Raw genomic sequence first — 23692 nt, forward strand, 5'->3', positions numbered from 1 at the left:
ATGGTGCGACCGCACCTTGAGTATTGTGTTCAATTCTGGTCGCCGCATCTCAAGAAAGATATAGTAGAATTGGAAAAGGTGCAGCGAAGGGCGACTAAAATGATAGCGGGGATGGGACGACTTCCCTATGAAGAAAGACTAAGGAGGCTAGGGCTATACAGCTTGGAGAAGAGACGGCTGAGGGGAGACATGATAGAGGTATATAAAATAATGAGTGGAGTGGAACAGGTGGATGTGAAGCGTCTGTTCACGCTTTCCAAAAATAATAGGACTAGGGGGCATGCGATGAAACTACAGTGTAGTAAATTTAAAACAAATCGGAAAAAATTTTTCTTCACCCAACGTGTAATTAAACTCTGGAATTCGTTGCCGGAGAAAGTGGTGAAGGCGGTTAGCTTAGCAGAGTTTAAAAAGGGGTTGGACGGTTTCCTAAAGGACAAGTCCATAAATCGCTACTAAACGGACTTGGAAAAATCCAAAATTCCAGGAATAACATGTATAGAATGTTTGTACGCTTGGGAAGCTTGCCAGGTGCCCTTGGCCTGGATTGGCCGCTGTCGTGGACAGGATGCTGGGCTCGATGGACCCTTGGTCTTTTCCCAGTATGGCATTACTTATGTACTTATGTTATGTACTTATTAAAAACTCACCTCTTCAAAATAGCCTATCCCTCCGATCCAACATAACTCCCCACACCCAGCAATACAACATAATCAAGGATCGTACTGGACAACCTACTATCATCATTCCCCTCAACCCAATGACGCCTGAATCACATCTACCCCATCTGACCACAACACAATCTTGTATTTGTTATCAACTGTAACGGCAAATGCCTTTACGGTTACTTGTAAGCCACATTGAGCCTGCAAATAGGTGGGGAAAATGTGGGGTATAAATGTAGCAAATAAATAAATAAATATTGATTTAGTTAGGAAGAGAACCCTTGTAGAATAAGCAAAAGATAATGTATGGTTTCTAGGTGGCAGGCCACTGTCCCAAAGTCCTTGATCCTAAACCTGCCAGTTTAGACCAGCAAAGCAAATGGATTAGAGTTCGCCTTACTTTGTGATGGTTCCATCAATGTCTGATATGATAACCTTGTCATCCCAGTTCCACAGATAGATTGTGGCCTCACAGCGGCAGGTCCCTTGGTATGGAGTTGTCACACTGAATACAGCATGGTTGGCGCCGTCTTTGAGATTTAGGTGGCTCTGTGTTCCAAAGAGGCAAAGAGTTATAACTGCAAAACACTTTGGCTTCTATTCACTAAACTATGTTAATTGTGGCTGTTGGCTAATTAGTACATTAATCTGCATTGAAGCAGCTTTTAATGCAAAGAAGGTAGGAACAATATGCAGAAAAATAATGACCGTTGTCATGCAAATGCAGGCAAAGGCAGACAAAGCAGCTCTTTATTATGTAAATAGAATAATGTAGCTTAAAGTAAAGATGGTAAGCTATGATTTTCAAAGACGGTTAATTACACCTCCAGAGGGGCAGTGAACATTTTCCTCCAGTAGCATGGGCTCATTAACATGCACACAACAAAACGAGCGGGAAGCTATCCAGAAGGACCAGACTGAAGCCACAAATTATTCTGGTTTCCAACATTTGTGGCTTCAGTCTGGTCCTTCTGGATAGCTTCCGCTCCTTTTGTTGTGTTCTTGTTTTTTTGCGGGAGATTTTGGACTCTCATTAACATGCAAACAGATAGTCCCCAACAGGGCTGGTGTGTGAGCAAATAAAAACCAAAACCCTCTTCCATGTTCCTAATATCCCTGGTACTCTAGTGTACTGCCTGTTACCCTCCTTCTTGCCCCTCCACTGCAGCACTGCTCTGGTGAGAAAAGTGTAAGAAATGACAAGTGATGCCCCCAAATCCTGCCACCTGTTTCAGTTCCCCCAGAGCACCCCTTAGAAGCAGGGCCCCTTGCCTGACCAGAACATAAGGGTCCATGGATTCTCAACCCCCATTTCAAAGGCCCCACCTGTGTGCAAAAATTAACCCTTCAACTAGTGCCATAGCTAGAATTGAATGGGCCCCAGGCAGAAACAATTAAGGCAGACCCCCTATACACCAAGAGGGGTGGGATAAGAGCAAATCCCCTTCAGAGCATCAGTAAACAACCCCTGCAAAAAGCAAACACATTCCAGACCTATATAGAAAGCTTATCATAGTAACAGAAATAGAAACACCACTTTGGGTGAATCTTCATAAAGGCGGTTAATAAATCCCAATAAATACATAAATAAAAGAAACTAGAATGCACATTTTCCAAAGCTGATATATTCCAAGTAATATATGCATTAAAAATACTCTTTTCTACCTTTGTTGTCTGAGCATTGCTTTGGTCCCAATATCTCTTTTCTGCTTTTCTTTTGGGGGGGGGGGGGGGCTCCTTAACTCGTGTCCTTTTTTACATTTCTTCCCGTTCTATGTCCACCATCCATCTTTCCTCTGAGACCCTTATCCAACCTGTCTGGCATCTCCCCTCTGTGTTCCTGTCCCTATTCTCCTCCTATGTCTAGTATTGCCCCTCTGTATCCTTGTCCCTATGCTCCCTCTATGCCCGGCATCTCTTTCTCTGTCTTCCTCCCCATGTCTACCCTCTCCCTTCCTTTTCTCCTACACCCCCTAACCCTGGGGCCAGCATTCCTCCGTCTTGTACCCTGATTCCACCTTCCCTTGTGGTCCAGCATCTCTCTCTTTTTCCCGCCCTCTGTTGGTTCAGTGTCTCTCCCTCTCTATCCCCCTCGTCCAGTTTCTGTCTCTTCTCTGGTCCCCCCTGGCCAAGTATTCCTTCCTTCCGCCTATAGTTAGAGCCCAATATTTACCAGGAGCCTCGAGGGTTTCCACTGATGGACCTCAATCTGAATTAAATCTTACTGAGTTTCTGGAAAGCTCTTTGGAAGTAATAACAGAGAGAACTACACTTCTGGTGACTTTTGCTCTAGAACCTGATAGGAACAATATTTTTCGTCTTTATTGTCGTCATATGAAAGCAAAGTTTTTGGGTTCAATAATACAAGTATTTCCTGACTTTGCTAGAGATACCCAGAAATGGAGATGGGAATTCCTGGCTGTTAAGCCAAGAGTTCTAGCTTTGAGTGGAACGTTTGATCTAAAATTTCCTTGAAGATACATGGTATCTCTAAATCATGTTAAGTATGCTTTCTTTAATCCCAAGAAATTGCTAGAATTTGTTGTTTCTAAAGAAGGAATTGGGTGTACACCGATTAAGGGTCCTGCTTGATGTAACATGCTGTAAGATTGGATGTGGGTGCTAATTTATCCGTTTGTCTTAAAATATAATTGTTATTATTAATTTCATTTTTCCTAATTTCTTGGCTCCCAGGTATTGAGGTCTAAATTGAAATGATTTCTTTTTCCCTTTGAATATTATAGAAATATTTTTAATTTCCTTTTTTTTCCTGTATCATTCATAAGTTTATTCTGTGGATGTAAAGTTTAAATGCATATAAAAAAACATTGTTGTAAAAAAATTTTAAAAAAACTTTCCTCTAGGTCCAGCATTCCTCCCCCTGTCTTTCTGCCTCTCCCAGGTCTAGACTGTCTCCCCCCCCAAACATATGCAGGCCCAGCATCCAGCATTTCTCCTTTTCCCCCATGTCTTCTTTAGACATCTCCTCCCCCCATGACACAGTGGGTGTCAGCAGAGGTAGTGATGAAAACAGACTACCTCTGGCCAGTTCCTCCAGGATCTTTCCTCTGCCATGTCCTGTTCACAGGAAGTTACATCAGAGGAGGCAGGATGCAGCAGAGGAAAAGCCCTGGTGGGGCTGGCTAGAGACAGCCTGTTTTCATGCCTTCCTCTGACAACCATCCGCCATTTGAGTTGGGAGTGGGGACGGCTAAAGAGAGATTCCGGACCTGAAGGGGGGCAGGAAAGATAGAGATATAGGGCATCACTGTTTGACAGCAGATGACCCTTACCAATGGGTGGCCCTGTGTTTTTTGCTGGGCTCACTCAATGGTAACTATGCCCCTGCCTTCTGCGCCCTAACCCTCAAACCAAGCTCATTGTCATCCCTGGTACCTACTGCAGCGCATCAGCAATCTGCTGTCACTCCTGCCCCAGAGAAGCTCTTTTCCAAAACAGCACTGCCTAACTTCTAGTAGCACTGAATGAAGCACCACTAGGAGTAGGCCATGCCATTTTGAAAAATGTGATCACTCGTGGCCCCCCGCTAGACACCAGAAATGGGCAGGTAGGCTTGAGAGACAGGGCCTTTGAGGTAAGGAATCACTTATATTTAGGGTTACAATATTTTGTCCCCCAAAAAAGAGGACACATGCCCCGCCCCCTTTCACACCACACCCCGCCCCTTTCACGCCCTCGCTCTGCCCCTGTCACATTTCTCCTCCCCCCTGTCACACACCCCGTCACTCACCCTCCCCGTCACCCCCCTCACCTTACTACTGCCCTGGTGGTCTAGTGACCTCTTCGGGGCAGGAAAGAGCCCCCTCTTTCCTGCCCGGAGCGCTGCCCTGCATTCATCCTTCCTGTTTGTGATCTCGGCGCCGATTCAAAATGGCCGCCGAGAGTTGCAGTCTCGCAAGGTCACTTCAACTCTCGGTGGCCATTTTGAATCGGCGCCAAGATCACGAACAGGAAGGATGCATGATGCAGGGCAGCGCTCCGGACAGGAAAGAGGGGGCTCTTTCCTGCCCCGAAGGCGGAAGAGGTCACTAGACCACCAGGGCAGTAGTAAGTAAGGGGAGGGGAGGCTAGCAATCTGCCCGTTTGTCCGGATTTCTGGACAACCGGGCAGATTGGCAAAACCCGCCCGGTTGCCCGGACATGTCGTCAAAAAGAGGACATGTCTGGGTAAATCCGGACATATGGTAACCCTACTTATATTTAACTTCTGGAAGAGCGGGTGCTGCAATGGTGGGAAGGGGTGGGAAAAGGTGATGGAATGGGCAATGCCACGAGAATACTAGAACATAAGAGTAGCCATACTGGGTCAGACCAAAGGTCCATCTAGCCCAGTATCCTTCTAACAGTGGCCAAGCTACTGGCAAAGATTTTGGAAAACACTGGATGAGGAAAGATTTAGATTTTTTCCTACTGCACACCATAACCTTTAAAAGATGATAGAACCAGGGTGGTGACCTACCTGCATAGCTGGGCAGACTAGATAGGCCATATGGTCTTTATCTGCCCATATTTTTCCCTGCTTCTCTGTTTCATTCTTTGTTACTGTGGCTAGGAATGTCCAAAGTTCCAGGCTGCAGTAATATGATATACAATTATCATGCTAGCCTGTGGTTCCCTTGGCACAGTAAACTTGCACTATGTTAGTGAATAAATACGTTTAGTAAATATTATCAGACTTTTGTTTTTAAAAGTTCCCAAAGAGGTCATTTAACAGTCACAGTCCCATGGAAGCAGGGTCTTGGGAGTTCACTGTCCCTCATCTGACTGGGGGGTCAGGGGCCTAGTGACCACACACCAATACCATAGGCATAATGTCCAGTTACACAGCCACTCAGGAACCTGCTACATATTCCATCAAGAATTGGGGGGTGGGGAATTTAGAAACATGCTTCTTACAATTTGCTCAGAAGACAGTCGGAGAGATTTCTTGTACGTAGGAAAGAATATCGACTCAGGGGTGTCTTGGCGCGTAGACTGTGCTGCTGAATGTTCCTCCTGATATGCAAATTCATCCTCGCTGGACGTTGTGAATTTCTTATTCCTGTACAACGTGCAGAGTTGGAGAAGGAAGCCAAAGTGATTATTCTGGTGAAAAGTACTGTCAATCAGCAAAAGTGGTGCCATCCTATGCTGCTATTTCAAAGACTGTAGAATTGGAAAATCTTGTAGGTTGCGATTTCTTGAATGCAAAAGGTCCACATCTCACAATATATTAGACAAACCCAAAAAGTCAATAGAAACGAGTCTGGTCACTAACAATAAACAGTTAAACCCATGCTTACGCATACAGAACTTTTTCTTTTTTTCCAAAAGGTTTTTTTGAAGGTGTATTAAAGAGTAGAGGGGAAGGGCTTGTATCAGGGGCGTAGCTACGGGGGACCACGGGGGCCTGGGCCCCCGCAAATTTCATCCGGGCCCCTGGTTTGGCTGGCGGGGGTCCCCAACCCCTGCCAGCTGAAGCCTTTTTCAGCGCCGGTCTCCGGCGCAGCCGCGTTCGCTGCCCTGCTCTTCTTTCTTGTTTCTACTCCTGTGCACGCTGACGCTCCTTTACGTGAAACTGAGAAGGAGCGTCAGCATGCACAGGAGGAGCAACAAGAAAGAAGAGCAGGGCAGCGAACGCAGCTGCGCCTGAGTCCGGCGCTGAAGAAGGCTTCAGCTGGCGGGGGTTGGGGACCCCCGCCAGCAAAGGTATTTGTTTTGCGGGGGGGAGCGACGAGGCGGTGAGGGGAAGCAGCAAGGAGGCGAGGCGGGGGGGGGGCAAGGAGGCAAGGCGTGGCGGTAGGGGGAGCGGCAAGGTGGCACTCAAAATGTGCCCCCAACCTCGGGCTCTGGCCTCCTCTGACCGTGAGGTCTGGCTACACCCCTGGCTTATGTAAAGAGAGTTACAATGGTCAAGATGAGAAATGACCAGGGCGAGGAGGAGAGGGCATCCACTCAGTGTGTTTATGTTTATTTATAGACTCGATATACTGCCATCTCAAAAGAGATTGCAGTGGTTTACAAAGCAATATTTAAAACATAAAAGAAGAAGAAAGGAACTCCAGTTTAAGACTGGAAAGAGAGCACAACATCCAAGAGCCAACCACAACATAAGACAAATCAAGGACATTCAAGACAAGACAGACATACAAAGAAATTGTTATCTGCAAAAACAATGAATCACCACTGCGTTGAAGCCCAACGTAGGATGACAGTCACTGTCAGTCAAGCATCAGTTAAGTTCAGCCAAAAGCTAATTAAAAAAAATTAGATTGTGTCTTAAACCCCAGGAAAGGAAGTTCAGAGCAGAGGGTGGGGGAGAAGATCATTCCGCAGTTTAGATGCAAAGAAGAAAAAAGCGTAGTGTCCTGACCAGTGGTGTAGAAAGGGGGGCGGGGGGGGGGTGGTCCACCCCGGGTGCATGCCGCTGGGGGGTGTCGGCTCCGCGCTAGTGCACTGCCCTCTCTGCCCCGGAACAGGTTACTTCCTGTTCCGGGACAGAGAGAGCAGTGAACCAGCGCAGAGCTGACACACCCCAGCAACGTGCAGTCGGGGCGGATCGGCCCTCCCGCCCGTCCCTTGCTGCAGGTATGCACTCCGGGGGGGGGGGGGGGGTGAGCTCCAGCGGGAGGAGGGTGCGCCGTGCTGCACCCGGGGGGGGGGGGGGTGCGCAGCGGCGACCCGCCCCGGGTGTCAGCTCCCCTCGCTACGGCTCTGGTCCTGACAGTGCCTTAACTGGCTATTCAAAACACACTGAAATTTCGTATAGTCTTCCCTCAAACTGTCTTTGAATAACTTTATCCCAGAGTTCTTTTGGCAGCTCCATGTTCAACAGGTTTAGACCTTTGCTTCAAATTCACTTCATACAACAGAAACAGCTCATATCTTCAATCAGCAGTATATGAATCAGCTCAGGACAACATATTAATGGTTCTGTCCCTTTCCAAAGCTCATCTGGTAAGAATGAGAAACAGGGAAACTGATAGCCAACTTCAATGTACGATAGAAAAGCCTCTCCGAAGGCCTACCTTTTTGATAACGAATTCTCTTTGGACTGTTCCGCCTCATCCTTTTCTGCTGTGGTCTCATTCTGCAATCACAAGGAAGTCCACTGTTAGCAGTCAAGTTGATCCACATCAGGAAGGTAATGTCTGAATCCCCCCTCCCCCCGCTTACCGTGGCACCCTACAGGATCTGCACCATGAAGGGTACCACCCCATTGCACTGTCACTTCGCAGCACACCCCCCTCTCCCGTTGTTCTAGAATCATTTGCCCAGGCTATACTTGTTGTCTGCCCCTGAAATTACATGCATATCAATTTTTGTTCTCTTACAATAATCGGTATTCACAATTGTGAGAGATTGATAACAATAAAAGGGCCCCCCAAGGTGCCTAGCTTTACATGCAAGGATTTCCACCAAGTAAACCCTGGTGTATATCCTCACGTCTAAATTAGGAATGGATCCCCCTTATCCTAAAACAACATTCATAAATTGTAGAAAATGCACCTGATCCGCCCATGACCCTCCCATGGCCACACCCCCTTTTTGTGAGCTGCATGTAAAATTTACACGTGGATCCCCGCGACTAAAAATGCGTGCCTATATTTCAATCCCTCCTATCTAATCAAACTAAATCTGACTGCGTTTCAATTCGACAGTCTACTATGGGCTAATGGTGAGAGTGAGGACCAAACGGGTTCCCAACGAGCTTGAAATGTTCGTAAATGAACTGTGTCCAACGATTCTAAGGATCTTCTTTCTGGCGCAGCTAGTTTTATCACGGCAAATCTCCATTGCGCCACCTTTGGGGGTTCTTTGTCCATCCAATTTGTTAACCTTATTCTACCACAACATCGCCTTGTACTTGTTCATACCGGAATTGGCGAACGCTGATACGGTACTATGTAAACCACATTGAGCCTGCAAATAGGTGGGAAAATGTGGGATACAAATAATAATAAATAAAAATAATAGTTAAAGCCAGAGTATGAGTAGGTATTGTGGGGTGATGGAAGTTTGCATATCTGCGTATACCGCTCTGTCAATTCTTCTCAGTCCTGTCACAGCACCAAGTTCAAATCCATCTATTATTCTTCCCCAGCGACTAATGCATCACAGCCCTGCTTTCTACTACTTACCGCTGCTATTTATTCTTTGGGAACACCCTAAGCTCAAAACTGCACCACATTACATGTTGCTGTTCAGCTTGAGATCCACTAGCAAATTGCTTTCTCTGCTAATCAAACTAGTAGTCTAGAGATGAGCATTTATAAGTGATGCATGCAGAAGCGGAGCCAGGTTGATGGTGCAGGGGAAGCAAAAGCGGCACAAGAGCGGACTTCAGCCGGTGCTGGTGCACATTTTCAATGCAACACAACTAGAAAAAAATAGGCGCCGGCTGAACTCCATTTGGGGGGAGCGGCCGCTCCCCTGGCGCCCCACCTAGCTACGCCACTGGATGCATGACTCTCAAGGTGGAATGTCTATGCTCTGCCACTTTTGAGAGAGAGCTCTAGGGAAGCAGCACAGTTATATGGACACAAGGTGGACTGAGTACTTCTATAAAGACAGATCCAGGGGTAGCTGTAGAACATAAGGAAAAAAAGAGACCGCTGCTAGGGAAAGGATCATCTCACTGGAAATACTTAAAGGGCAATTCTATCACTGGGTAAATATCTGGCTGCTACTTGTACATGCAAATGTACCAAGAACCAGAACTTTCACGGAAAGATATACACTGACACGGGTAAGTGTAGGGTTACCATATTTTGTCCCCCAAAAAGGAGGACACATGCCCTGCCCCACCACGCACCCTGCCCGCCCCCTTTCACACCCCACCCCTATCACATCCTCGCTCCGCCCCTGTCACATTCTCTCCCCCCCCCCCTTCACACACCCCGTCACGCCCCCTTACCTTACTACTGCCCTGGTGGTCTAGTGACCTCTTCGGAGCAGGAAAGAGCCCCCTCTTTCCTGCCCGGAGCACTGTCCTGCATGCATCTTTACTGTTGCTGATCCTCGGCACTGAGTCAAATTGGCCACCGAGAGTTGAAGTCTCGCGAGGTCACTTCAACTCTCGGTAGCCATTTTGAATCGGCTCTGAGGATCAGCAACAGTAAGGATGCATGCAGGACAGTGCTCCGGGCAGGAAAGAGGGGGCTCTTTCCTGCTCCGAAGAGGTCACTAGACCACCAGGGCACTAGTAAGTAAGGGGAGGGGAGGCTAGCAATCTGCCCGTTTGTCCACAAATCCAGCCAAACGGGCAGATTGGCAAAACCCGTCCGGTTGCCCGGACATGCCCTCAAAAAGAGGACATGTCCGTGTAAATCCGGACATATGGTAACCCTAGGTAAGTGGCAGCAAAGCAACTAAGTGATATTCTGTAAGGGCGAACATAAGTGGCATAGGAGGGTTCATTCTATGGGTGCAGCATCATTTTTCTGCCACTCGGCAGCCTTATTCTAGTTTTTATAATGTAGTCCTAAAATTTGTTTAATGCCTTTACTGTTATTCTCACTTCTAAAGATTTTTTTTTTACTGCTGCAGGTGCTTCCACCAAAGATATGTGAGCAAGGCATTGTGTGTAATGTAGTCTCAGATGTACTGAAGCCACCTCTGCTTGTTTATATAAAGTTAGTTACTAGTGGTCTATTCTCCTGCAAAGGCTTCCTCCATTTCTCAGTCAAGCTTGGTTCCTTTGTTTCAGGGGCGTAGCCGGACCTTGGCGACCAGAGCCCGAGGTGGGGGGCACTGTTTAGCTGCCTCCCCCCACCGCCGACAGCCCCACCCGCCACTTTGGACCCCTCCCCCTGTCACTGCAACCGCAAACCCCCCCCCCCCCGCCACCCATCCCCTGCCCCACCGCCACATCAGTTACCTTGTTTGCTGGCGGGGGGTCCCCAGTCCCCACCAGCCAAAGAGTTTTCTTCAGCACCGGTCGACTCCGGCACCTTCGTTGTGCGATCATCTGTTTCTGATGCCTTACATCCTGCACCGTACATGTAGCCCCATGCAGGATATAAGGCGTCAAAAACAGATGATCGCACAACGAAGGCGCCGGAGTCGACCGGCGCTGAAGAAAACTCTTTCGCTGGCAGGGGCAGCGGCGGGGCAGGGGGGTCAAATGTAGAGGGGGCCAGGGCATAATCTGTGGGGGCCCATGCCCCAGTGGCCCCACGTAGATGCGCCCCTGCTTCGCTTACCTATTGTCATTTCCTGATTATTCCTACTGCCCCCTGGGACTACCTCTGCTACTTGGTCTCAGGGTTCTGCCCCCTATTGGTCCCTTTACCTCCCCCTCCCTGGGCTTATGTAGGCCCTTTCTTGACCTGTCCATCTCCATGAGGCAGACATTCTCCATCTTGCCTCGGACAGCACATGTCTTCTTGCTCCCCTGCAGTGAACTCGTCTTTTTACTCTGTTCAACATCCCATCTCTGAACCACCTTCATTCACCTGTCAGCTCTCCCACATCTGCCATAAAGCTTCCTTCCCTTCAAATTTCCATTTCCACCCTCCGTTACAGGTCTCATAACTACAAAGTCTCTTGCCTCGGGGACGTACCTACTAACTGTGAGTAAATTGGCTACATGTATTCAATAAAAGTACATTTTAGAAAAAGAAAAGAGACTTCTGGTGTTTGCTGCCATACTGTAGTTATACTGTCTGATTATTTTAGCGCATATCTCTTTAAGAAGATATTACGATTTAAGAGATCAGAAGCAGTCATTCTGTGGGTGGAGCATGGGAGGGTCCATTCTAGGGTGGAACTTGGGGGGTATTTTATGAGTGGAACATGCGAGGTCATTCTGTGGGTGGAGCATTCTATGGGTGGAGTAAAGGGAGGTAATTCTGTGGGTGGAGCATAGAGGGGCTATTCTATGGGTGGGAAGGGGTGTGGGTGGAGCTCCCACTTATATATGTAATTTAATAAATGCTGTAAGTTACATAAGTACATAAGTAATGCCACACTGGGAAAAGACCAAGGGTCCATCGAGCCCAGCATCCTCTCCACGACAGCGGCCAATCCAGGCCAAGGGCACTTGGCAAGCTTCCCAAACGTACAAACATTCTATACATATTATTCCTGGAATTGTGGATTTTTCCCAAGTTCATTTAGTAACGGTTTATGGACTTGTCCTTTAGGAAACCGTCTAACCCCTTTTTAAACTCTGCCAAGCTAACCGCCTTCACCACGTTCTCCGGCAACGAATTCCAGAGTTTAATTACACGTTGGGTGAAGAAACATTTTCTCCGATTTGTTTTAAATTTACTACACTGTAGTTTCATCGCATGCCCCCTAGTCCTAGTATTTTTGGAAAGCGTGAACAGACGCTTCACATCCACCTGTTCCACTCCACTCATTATTTTATATACCTCTATCATGTCTCCCCTCAGCCGTCTCTTCTCCAAGCTGTATAGCCCTAGCCTCCTTAGTCTTTCTTCATAGGGAAGTCGCCCCATCCCCGCTATCATTTTAGTAGCCCTTCACTGCACCTTTTCAAATTCTACTATATCTTTCTTGAGATGCGGCGACCAGAATTGAACCCAATACTCAAGGTGCGGTCACAGTTATATGCAACTGCAGCTATGCTAGGTTTGTGGTTAGTGTAACTGTGATAGGTTATGCTAGTATTCTATAATGGAATCTGGGCTCTTAGATACATTTTTCTTCTTGATTGAATTATCTGAAACACAGCAGCGGACGTACCTCTTCAATGGAAAAATCCTTCCTCCGCCAGGAAAACCACCACCGGCTACTTTTCTTTGGCATTTTCTCCTTGACCAGCTTGTCAATGGTGTTCTGCAGGAAGGGGAGTTAGTCTGTGGGGTGCCAGAATCCAAAGGAACATATGGACTGACAGGCATATGCACAACCCAACACACAATAAAACCAATTTTACCGACCCATAGTTACCATCAAAGTAATTTGTCTCCAAAAACAGCTTCCAAGACACTGAGGCAGTGCCATAGCGAGGGCAGCTGACACCCGGGGCGGGTCGCCGCTGTGCACCCCCCCCCCCCCCCGGGTGCAGCACGGCGCACCCCCTCTGGAGCACGCACCCACCCCCCTCCGGTGCGCACCCCGCCCCCGGAGCGCATTCTTACATGCACAAAGAAACGAGGTGAGGGGCGGGCCGATCCGCCCCCGAATGCAAGTCGCTGGGAGCTGCGTCAGCTCCGCTGGTTCCCTGCTCTCTCTGCCCCGGAACAGGAAGTAACCTGTTCCAGGGCAGAGAGAGCAGGGAACCAGAGGAGCCAACACCCCCCCAGCGGCGTGCACCCGGGGCGGACCACCCCACCGCCCCCCCTTCCTATGCCACTGCACTGAGGGCCTGATATTTGATGGCATTTAGGGATAGGGGGTGGGACATGGTTGCAATCAAAGCGGTTTACATATTATATACAGGTACTTGTGCCTGGGACAATAGAAGGTTAAGTGATTTGCCCAGAGTCAAAGGAAGCTGCAGTGGGAATTGAGCCCAGTTTACCGGGCTCAAAGCCCACTGCACTAACCACTAGGCTACTCCTCCACTCCAAGTAGCTGCACTTGCTACCTGGAGAAATGCCGAGGGCCAGTCAGATTTTCATTAGCACTACCTGGATCATTCCACTGAAAATCATTGCAGGCCACCTCAGCCCTATCTGAATAGCACCAGGATGGTCGGGGAGCAGAAGAGCACATTATCTGCATAGCGGTGATAAGCAGCACTGCTATCTGGTTATCTTAGGGCAGGAAAATGGCTGTTCTCTATTATCTGGTTAGTGACACTAAACATCACCATTATTCAAATATCAGATGGAGCTAAATATCTAGTATATTTTTAGTGCCACAGAAAACATTTAACAGAAATGCCAAGCGTGCAGTTTAAATATTGACCTGTGAACTATTATGGGACTAGTAAAAAAGCCCCGTTTCTGATGCAAATGAAACGGGGGCTAGCAAGGTTTTCTTCAGAGTGTGCATGTGGGAGTGTCCCTGCCCTCTGCCCTCTCTCTCTCTCCCCCTTCCCCCTCGGAGTCCAGTCCTTCAGTGTTACGTTTCCTGCTGTGCTGTGTTTGTATTACCAAGAGAGTGAGGGCATCTCTCTCCTCCCCCCTCTGAGTCCTTCACTGTTACAGAGAGAGGGATTTCGTGCTGTGCTGTTTTCCTTCACTCATAGGGAAACCGGATATCTCTGGCGCTTCACACATCCGGCTGGAGGCTTCATAGAACGTTGGGGTTGCCTTTTATATATATATAGATTATGTGAGGCTGTGAAATAATATCTGGCGGGTTTCCCAAAGTGAGCCACATAAGCACAATAGTATTATGAGTTAGTAAGGGTAAGGATAGTTCTGGGTGTCCTTAGCCCTTGTTTGGAGTGGACGGGAGTTGGTTTTCTGGATCCCGGTACAATGCGTCAACTAACAGTGCAAAGCCTCAACTCTGCTCCACCCAAACCCAAATTAAACGAAGGCAGCAGCCAAAGCAAATGCTTAACAGTAACCAAAGTCATAACAATTAACCAGAGGAGGGGAGGAGAAGTTCATGATAGCAGTAAACTGGGAGTCAAATGAGGTCCCAGGACACGAGTTGATATTATGTCCAACCCCGAGTCCATGAATTCGGGCAAGTCTTGTTACCTCTGTGTCTCGGTCTACCCAACTGCAATGACGTTGTACCTTCTTTTTTCACCCTACTGGAAGCTTTCATGACTATGTGGTAGAAATGTGTCCCTGGTTCACCTATGCCACAAATGGCCTGCAAATCTGGCTTTAAAATATTATTAGTATTACCTTAGGAAGATTCTTCTGAAAGGCCTGCAAGGAGAGAATCATGGGACCAGCAACTGCCCAATTATAATACCTATAATGGAAGGCAGAAGATTGGAAGGTCACATAGGAGCAATTTTGACTATAAAGACAAAAAATGCCATTTGCTTAGGTCTGCAAATATCTGGTCACCATTCAGCCCTGGATCAGCAGCCTGACGTGGAAACATTGTCAGATGAAAAGTGGCCATTGTTCTGTCCTCTGACAGCCTCGCACTAGTTTATAACGTGATCCTAAAATGTGTGTAATGCTTTTACTGTTATTCTCATTTCTAAGGACTGTCATTGCTGCAGTTCTCACTCTGCGAAGGTACGTGAGCAAGGCATTGTGCGTAATGTAGTTCACAAGCAATGCAACCACACCTGCTTGGCTGTGTAAGAACTGTTACCACTGGTTGTGAGGCTGCCCAGACCTCCTCTCTCTCTCTGCCAAGCTTGGCTCTTTTGTCTTCCTGCTATCATTTCCTGGTCATTCTCATTATTTCTGTCCTAGGAGGTCAGCCAGGCATGACCTTTCCCTCCAATCGAGGGCTGTCCTCTAGCATCTCCCTAGCCACCCGGTGGCAGGCTCTGTCCCCATTGGTCTCTATCTGCTCCTCCCTGAGCCTGTGTGAAGCCTCAACACCCCTTTGTCCCTTCAGCCATGAGGCATTCACCATCTTGGCCCAGACAGCTTGGTCCTGCTGGAACTCCCTGCAACGAACTTGGGTTTTTACCTTGAAAATATCCCCTCCCTAATGAGATATCACACATTCCAGTCACCCAGCTTTGAACCATTTTTACCTGTCAACTATCTTTCTCCCCTGCAATAAAGCTACCTCTCCTCAGATCTCCACCTCCAACAGCTCTCAGATGAAGGAGTCTCTGTGCCCTGGAGCAACACTTCTGAACATCTGTCTATGAGTAAATTATCTGTGATTTATTCAATAAAAGAGACTTCATAAAAATAATAGAAACTTCAGGTGATTGGTGTGCCAAGGTTATACTTCAAGATATCAGAGACTTTACGGTAACAAGTCTATGAGAGTCTTGAACAGCCATTTTTACATAAATCTTCAGCCACAATCTATGCAGCTAACATCAGGCCTTCTAAATATAGTTGCAATAGGTTCGTGTTCCTGAGGGTCTTTTACAAAGGCACGGTAGCATTTTTAGTGCATGCTAATATATGGGCATCTCTAGAGTTTAGCTCATGCTCATTTTTAGCGCTAGTGCGCCTTTGTAAAAGGACTCCCTAAATTAGCTACCTAGCGCAAAAGCCTGCATTAAGAGTCTAATTTCATTCCTTGATGTTACACAGTTTCCAGGGCTGCCCATGTTTCAGCAGTTAAATTTAGCCACTATAAGGCTGAAATTCCCCCCTCCCCCACACAGGTATTTATCATCTTTACTACGAAGTTGGGGGGGGGGGCTACATGTTCCTAAAAATTAGGGATGTGCATTTGAAATGACATGGGAAAAAGGCAACAATGTTTCACATCATTTTAAACCTGAAATGACAAGAAACTGAAATTTTTTTTTTTTTTTTTGGGGGGGGGGGGGGGAGGTCCCCATGTTGTTAAGCGTGCACTATTAACAAAATTGCCCTGAAACAAAAATTTTAAAATAATAAAAACAAAAAGGAAAAACCCTCCAAAAACATGAGAAACTAAACAAAACTTTTTCTTCATTCATGTTGTATCAGTTGCAATGCTGTTGGCAGCTCACTGTTACTCTGACATCACTGTTTTATTAACTGACTAGTAAAACAGGCCCATTTCTGACACAAATGAAATGGGCGCTAACAAGGTTTTCCTCGGAGTGTGTATGTTTGAGAGAGTATGTGTGAGATTGACTGTGTGTGTGAGAGAGAGAGAGAGAGTGAATGTGCGAGTGTGTGTGTGTGACAAAGAGAAAGTGAGACTGCTAGGTGCAAGTGTGTCTCCTCTGTCCCCCCTCCAGCCACCCAGCAATTCTCCTCTCTCCCCTGCTCCCCCTCCAGCTACCCAGCGATTCTACTTTCTCCCTTGCCCCCCCCCAGCCACCCACCGATGCTCTTCTCTCCCCTGCCCCCCTTCCAGCCACCCAGCAATTCTCCTGTGTCTCCTGCCCCCCTCCAGCCACCCAGCGATTGTCCTATCTCCCCTGCCCCCCCTCCAGCCACCCAGCAATTCTCCTTTTTCCCTTACCCCCCCTCCAGCCACCCAGCAATTCTCCTTTTTCCCTTACCCCCCTCCAGCCACCCAGTGATTCTCCTCTCTCCCCTGCCCCCGCTCCAGCCACCCAGCGATTCTCCTCTCTCCTCTGCCCCCCCCCCTCCAGCCACTCCTCCACTTTAATCAGCATATATTAAATTCTCCTCATGTGCCAGAAAAAAGCACCGAGCACATCCTATATAATAAAAAGCACCTCCAACGTTCTGAAGCCGTAGTTCCGGAACGTTGCAGGAATGCTTCAAGGCTTGAAGGCTTCACTTTCTCGGCTTCAGAACGTTGGGAGGTGCGTTTTATTATATAGGATGGTTACTTTGTGGCAGTTCTATGATTGGATGCCTCCATTGAGGTACCATGAGGGCACATGGTAGGAGCTCATTTTGTAATAGAAACTAGACACAACATAAACTGGTTTTGACACACCTAACATTTTTGTGCTTACACATGCCAGCATATAGAGCAGGTGTAAGTGCGTGTTCCTGAATACAGCAACTACTTGAATAATACAAGCCCGTCTTCAAATCTAAGCTAAAAGCCTATTTTTTTGAGGCTGTTTTTAACTTCTAACCCCTATTGACTTGTTCAGTACCCATGTCTGTTTTATCATTCCCACTTTAAGTAATTCTATTATCCCTTACTTGTCCTGTTTGTCCTGATTAGATTGTAAGCTCTGTCGAGCATGGACTGTCCCTTATATGTTAAGTGTACAGCACTGCGTACGTATAGTGGCGCTATAAAATGATAAGTAGTAGTAGTCTTTCGGATTCCGGGATCTTGCTACTCTTTGGGATACTGCACAGAATCTTTCTACTCTTTGGGATTCTACATGGAATCTTGCTACTCTTTGGGATTCCGGAATCTTGCTACTCTTCGTCCTTATCCCTTATTTGTCCTGTTTGTCTGTTTTGATTAGATTGCAAGCTCTGTCGAACAGGGACTGTCTCTTTATGTCCAGTGTACAGCGCTGCATATGTCTAGTAACGCTATAGAAATGATGAGTAGTAGTAGTAGTCTTTGGGATTCTAGAATCTTGCTACTCTTTGGGATTCCGGAATCTTGCTACTCTTCGTCCTTATCCCTTATTTGTCCTGTTTGTCTGTTTTGATTAGATTGCAAGCTCTGTCGAACAGGGACTGTCTCTTTATGTCCAGTGTACAGCGCTGCACATGTCTAGTAGCGCTATAGAAATGATAAGTAGTAGTAGTAGTCTTTGGGATTCTAGAATCTTGCTACTCTTTGGGATTCCGGAATCTTGTTACTCTTTGTCCTTATCCCTTATTTGTCCTGTTTGTCTGTTTTGATTAGATTGCAAGCTCTGTCGAACAGGGACTGTCTCTTTATGTCCAGTGTACAGCGCTGCATATGTCTAGTAGCGCTATAGAAATGATGAGTAGTAGTAGTAGTCTTTGGGATTCTAGAATCTTGCTACTCTTTGGGATTCCGGAATCTTGCTACTCTTCGTCCTTATCCCTTATTTGTCCTGTTTGTCTGTTTTGATTAGATTGCAAGCTCTGTCGAACAGGGACTGTCTCTTTATGTCCAGTGTACAGCGCTGCATATGTCTAGTAACGCTATAGAAATGATGAGTAGTAGTAGTAGTCTTTGGGATTCTAGAATCTTGCTACTCTTTGGGATTCCGGAATCTTGCTACTCTTCGTCCTTATCCCTTATTTGTCCTGTTTGTCTGTTTTGATTAGATTGCAAGCTCTGTCGAACAGGGACTGTCTCTTTATGTCCAGTGTACAGCGCTGCATATGTCTAGTAGCGCTATAGAAATGATAAGTAGTAGTAGTAGTCTTTGGGATTCTAGAATCTTGCTACTCTTTGGGATTCCGGAATCTTGTTACTCTTTGTCCTTATCCCTTATTTGTCCTGTTTGTCTGTTTTGATTAGATTGCAAGCTCTGTCGAACAGGGACTGTCTCTTTATGTCCAGTGTACAGCGCTGCATATGTCTAGTAGCGCTATAGAAATGATAAGTAGTAGTAGTAGTCTTTGGGATTCTAGAATCTTGCTACTCTTTGGGATTCCGGAATCTTGTTACTCTTTGTCCTTATCCCTTATTTGTCCTGTTTGTCTGTTTTGATTAGATTGCAAGCTCTGTCGAACAGGGACTGTCTCTTTATGTCCAGTGTACAGCGCTGCATATGTCTAGTAGCGCTATAGAAATGATGAGTAGTAGTAGTAGTCTTTGGGATTCTAGAATCTTGCTACTCTTTGGGATTCCGGAATCTTGCTACTCTTCGTCCTTATCCCTTATTTGTCCTGTTTGTCTGTTTTGATTAGATTGCAAGCTCTGTCGAACAGGGACTGTCTCTTTATGTCCAGTGTACAGCGCTGCATATGTCTAGTAGCGCTATAGAAATGATGAGTAGTAGTAGTAGTCTTTGGGATTCTAGAATCTTGCTACTCTTTGGGATTCCGGAATCTTGCTACTCTTCGTCCTTATCCCTTATTTGTCCTGTTTGTCTGTTTTGATTAGATTGCAAGCTCTGTCGAACAGGGACTGTCTCTTTATGTCCAGTGTACAGCGCTGCATATGTCTAGTAACGCTATAGAAATGATGAGTAGTAGTAGTAGTCTTTGGGATTCTAGAATCTTGCTACTCTTTGGGATTCCGGAATCTTGCTACTCTTTGGGATTCCGGAATCTTGCTACTCTTCGTCCTTATCCCTTATTTGTCCTGTTTGTCTGTTTTGATTAGATTGCAAGCTCTGTCGAACAGGGACTGTCTCTTTATGTCCAGTGTACAGCGCTGCATATGTCTAGTAGCGCTATAGAAATGATAAGTAGTAGTAGTAGTCTTTGGGATTCTAGAATCTTGCTACTCTTTGGGATTCCGGAATCTTGTTACTCTTTGTCCTTATCCCTTATTTGTCCTGTTTGTCTGTTTTGATTAGATTGCAAGCTCTGTCGAACAGGGACTGTCTCTTTATGTCCAGTGTACAGCGCTGCATATGTCTAGTAGCGCTATAGAAATGATGAGTAGTAGTAGTAGTCTTTGGGATTCTAGAATCTTGCTACTCTTTGGGATTCCGGAATCTTGCTACTCTTCGTCCTTATCCCTTATTTGTCCTGTTTGTCTGTTTTGATTAGATTGCAAGCTCTGTCGAACAGGGACTGTCTCTTTATGTCCAGTGTACAGTGCTGCATATGTCTAGTAGCGCTATAGAAATGATGAGTAGTAGTAGTAGTCTTTGGGATTCTAGAATCTTGCTACTCTTTGGGATTCCGGAATCTTGCTACTCTTCGTCCTTATCCCTTATTTGTCCTGTTTGTCTGTCCTGATTAGATTGTAAGCTCTGTCAAGCAGGGACTGTCTCTTACATGTTCAGTGTACAGCAGTTTCTACGTCTAGTAGCGCTATAGAAATGTTAAGTAGTAGTACATTACACATGTGCATGGGGGCCCTGCATTTCTCACACCCGTGCTCTACCCCCTGTGTATGTCCTTCTTGTAAATACACACTTTGGACTAGATTCAGTAAATAGCACTCAAATTTGAGCATCAAAAACATTGCACGCTGAGAAGTATTCAATAAACAGCTCTTCAAATTGCTAAGATGAGCTATTAAAGATAGGATTACATTTTATGCGTTATCTTAGCCAGTTAAGTGCTGCATATTGGCACTAAATTAATTGTATTAGATGATTTAGTGGTACTGTTTTTTATGTATATATATAATTTTTTGACTTGTAGGTTTATGTGTGATCTGCCACAAACTCTCTGCAGTCTAGCAGAATATAAATATCAAGCTAAAATAAATTAAAATGAGCAGAAAAATCCCCAGATAGTTGAGAATAGAAGTTCGTAGCATCAGAGCAATCAGAGACCAGTTTCCAAATGAGCTGGAAGCACAGAGAAGTAGTAGGAAACTGTCAGACCAAAATAAATATAGAAAGCAAGATCAGAATCTGAGTAGACAAAGAATTAACAAGCCACTCACTTGTCATTGATTCGTACAACAAGGTTTGGGTCATCAAGGATAGCTGGATTTTCTGCCAACGTATCGTATGGTAAGATGTGCTGCATAAACTTTTCTAAAAAAAAATAAAGAAAGGAGAACTTACTTATAAGACCCTACCAAGGAGAATCAGAGAAAAACAGTTATGTATGCTGATCTTGGCAAGCTGGAACAGAATGAGAAGAATTTTGGGGGAAAGGAGCATGTCATAATTTTCATTGCATTGACAAGACTCATGGGTTCATTTTCAAAACAGAAAAACGTCTAAAAAGTGCCATAAAGCAGCATTCGTACGTTTTTCTCACAAAATCATCCAAATCAGTATTTTTGAAACCTATTTTTAGACGTTTTTTCTATGAAGCCCATCAGAAGTGCATCCAAAACTCAAGGGGGAGTGTCAGGGGCTTGTTCAGGCTGGGACTTGGGCGTTCCTAAGACATTTTTCAGCCATAATGGAACAAAACAAAACCGTCCAGGACTAAAACTAAGATGTTTTGAGCTAGACCTGTTTTTATAATGAATAAGGCATAGAAAGGTGTCCTAAATGTCCACTGGAGGGAATCAGGGATGATCTCCCCTTATTCCCCCAGTGGTCACTAACCCCCTCCCACCCCCTCCAAAAATGTGATGAAAAACATTACTTGCCACCCTCAGATGTTATACTCAGATCCATTAGAACAGCATGCAGGTCCTTGGAGTAGTCTAGTGGTGGATGCAGTGCACTGCCGACAGGTGGACCCAGGCTCCTTACTTCCCTTACCTGTTACACTTGTGGAGGAAACTGTGAGCCCTCCAAAACTCACTAGAAACCCACTATACCCAGATATAGGTGCCTCCTTCACCCATAAGGGCTATGGTAGTGGTGTACAGTTTGGGGTAGTGGGTTTTGGGGGCTCAGCAGACAAGATAAGGGAGCAATGGTGAGATGTGTACCTGGGAGCATTTTATGAAGTCCACTGCAGTGCCCCCTAGGGTGCCCTATTGCTTTCCTGGGATGTCTGGGGGACCGGTCTACTAAAAATGCTGGTTCCTTCTACATCCCAATGGCTTGATTTTGTGCATTTTGCACTTGGACCTTTTTTTTCCCCGAAAATGGACCAAAAAACAAAACATCCAAATCACAAAATCTTGTTGAAAATAGTATTTTTGAAAAAAAAAAAGATAGGCGTTTTTCTTTTTTGAAAATGACCTTCTTTCCCATTTAGATTTTGGAACGTACAAAGTTGGATTTGGATGTCATATCAAAAATGCCCCTCTCAGTCTCCTGTATTTACAGAGCAAATATTTCTTACAAGCACTATTTATCAAGTCACTCTGACTTATTACGACACAAAGAACTTAATATTCTAAAGATCTAGGATCTGCTGAGATTCCCCATTAAATTCAGTTGTGAGGATCCCTTACTCTGTATAATTCTTAAGTGCAAAGGGTGCAGGTAAACCAGAAAAAAATAGACATGGGGGATTTCGTAATTAAATACTTTACTTGTTTTTTCCCCATCACACAACCACCGTTGCCTCTTTCTGCTACAGGCAAAACTACCCCCAGACAGTAGTTTTCAAAGAGCTAAAACACCCATTTATCTGTGGTCCCTGATCCTCCATCACTTCTTCTGTATCTGATGATAAAAAGGGGTTGGACGGTTTCCTAAAGGACAAGTCCATAGACCGCTACTAAATGGACTTGGGAAAAATCCACAATTTCGGGAATAACGTGTATAAAATGTTTGTACATTTGGGAAGCTTGCCAGGTACCCTTGACCTGGATTGGCCGCTGTTGGGGACAGGATGCTGGGCTCGATGGACCTTTGGTCTTTTCCCAGTATGGCATTACTTATGTACTTATGATGAGTTTCTGTTGCAGCCGTTTCCTCCTCCTTCCCTGCTCACCCTGCTGTGAGGGCACACCTTGAGATTGGGCAGCATTGCATCATGGGTTGGGTAGATTAGGTGGACCTGGAGGTCCTTACTGACCCTCTTTTTCCATTTCTCTATTTCTTACCATGCTGGATCTCCCTGCTGTCCCCCAGGCCACCACACAAGGACAACTCGATGTTGTCTACCAGTTCACAAGAGGGATCTGAGAAGTATTCCATGCCACTATCGTTCATACTGTTTCCAGGTTGTTGGGCAAGAGCGCATGCGCTGGCATCGGTGTAGGACTTGTCTGGTGGGGCCACATCACTGCCAAGATAAATGATACAAGAATTACTGAAACATACCTCATCTGCCAGCCAAGTTTCCCTGGTCCAATCTCCCTATCACCCATCATCCATTTTCATCCTTATCCTGGGCCATAGGAGAGCAGAGGGTGTGCACGGAGCAGGGGAACCTAGGCATGGTGGAGAGGGATGAAAAGAGGGAAGAATAAGTCCCAAATGAGACTGCACCGGGATACATTTGTAAAGGCAGTTTCACAGTAGGGATGAGCTCCATTCTAATCAGGTTTAAAGGGATTATTTGTGTGTTCAAAGGTAGCACAATTGTAATCCTTTCCCATTGCCATTATATTTCACATAAAATCTGCAATGACTTACAAAAAAAAAGCCAGGGACGATGAATTTGTTTGGTTTATTGTTTTGTTGGATCTGGTTTTTAATTGCTTTGTTTGTTTTTTTTTATATATATATGCTTTGGTAGTTTGATTTTATTTGTAAACCAGTAAGATTTGACTAATTGTTAAGGAAAGCAGTATTGTAAGATTTTAAACAAACTTCTGTTTTTGAGCTGGCCTCCTGCTCCTTTGGGCGTCCAGCTCAGTTGGAACTAGGGCTGAGATCTGGCCCATGAATCTTTATTTACAATCACCCGGGAATGTTCCCCTAACTTTATTCCCTCTCCCACCTTACTTTCCTCCAGCCATTGCAGTAACTGTCCTCAGCCATGAGCCATGAACCTGGGCTCCTTCTAGAAAACACAGTTACTTACCTGTTGCAGGTGTTCTCCAAGGACAGCAAGATAGGAATCCTCATACATGGGTGATGTCATCCGATTGATCCCACATGGGAACTCTTCCACAGCACTTTTCCAGAAGTTTTCAGTATGTCTCACTAGGCA

At 45.9% G+C, this 23692-nt stretch overlaps 1 protein-coding gene across 6 annotated transcripts in view; it reads right to left on the bottom strand.

Annotated features, from left to right (window-relative positions):
- Positions 1-23692, bottom strand: part of LPIN3 (lipin 3) — a 97702-nt gene that overhangs the window by 19152 nt on the left and 54858 nt on the right. For all 6 annotated transcript variants that reach the window (XM_030211173.1, XM_030211170.1, XM_030211171.1 and 3 more), the window contains exons 9-15: positions 22638-22819; positions 20619-20712; positions 14447-14516; positions 12378-12470; positions 7694-7755; positions 5583-5727; positions 1066-1214 (exon numbers count right to left, since the gene is read on the bottom strand). In XM_030211173.1, the coding sequence (XP_030067033.1) occupies positions 1066-1214; positions 5583-5727; positions 7694-7755; positions 12378-12470; positions 14447-14516; positions 20619-20712; positions 22638-22819 (795 nt within the window). The remainder of the gene's footprint in view (positions 1-1065; positions 1215-5582; positions 5728-7693; positions 7756-12377; positions 12471-14446; positions 14517-20618; positions 20713-22637; positions 22820-23692) is intronic.

The sequence above is a fragment of the Microcaecilia unicolor genome, chromosome 8 (assembly GCF_901765095.1).
Source record: "Microcaecilia unicolor chromosome 8, aMicUni1.1, whole genome shotgun sequence".
NCBI classification, from domain to species: Eukaryota; Metazoa; Chordata; class Amphibia; order Gymnophiona; family Siphonopidae; genus Microcaecilia; species Microcaecilia unicolor.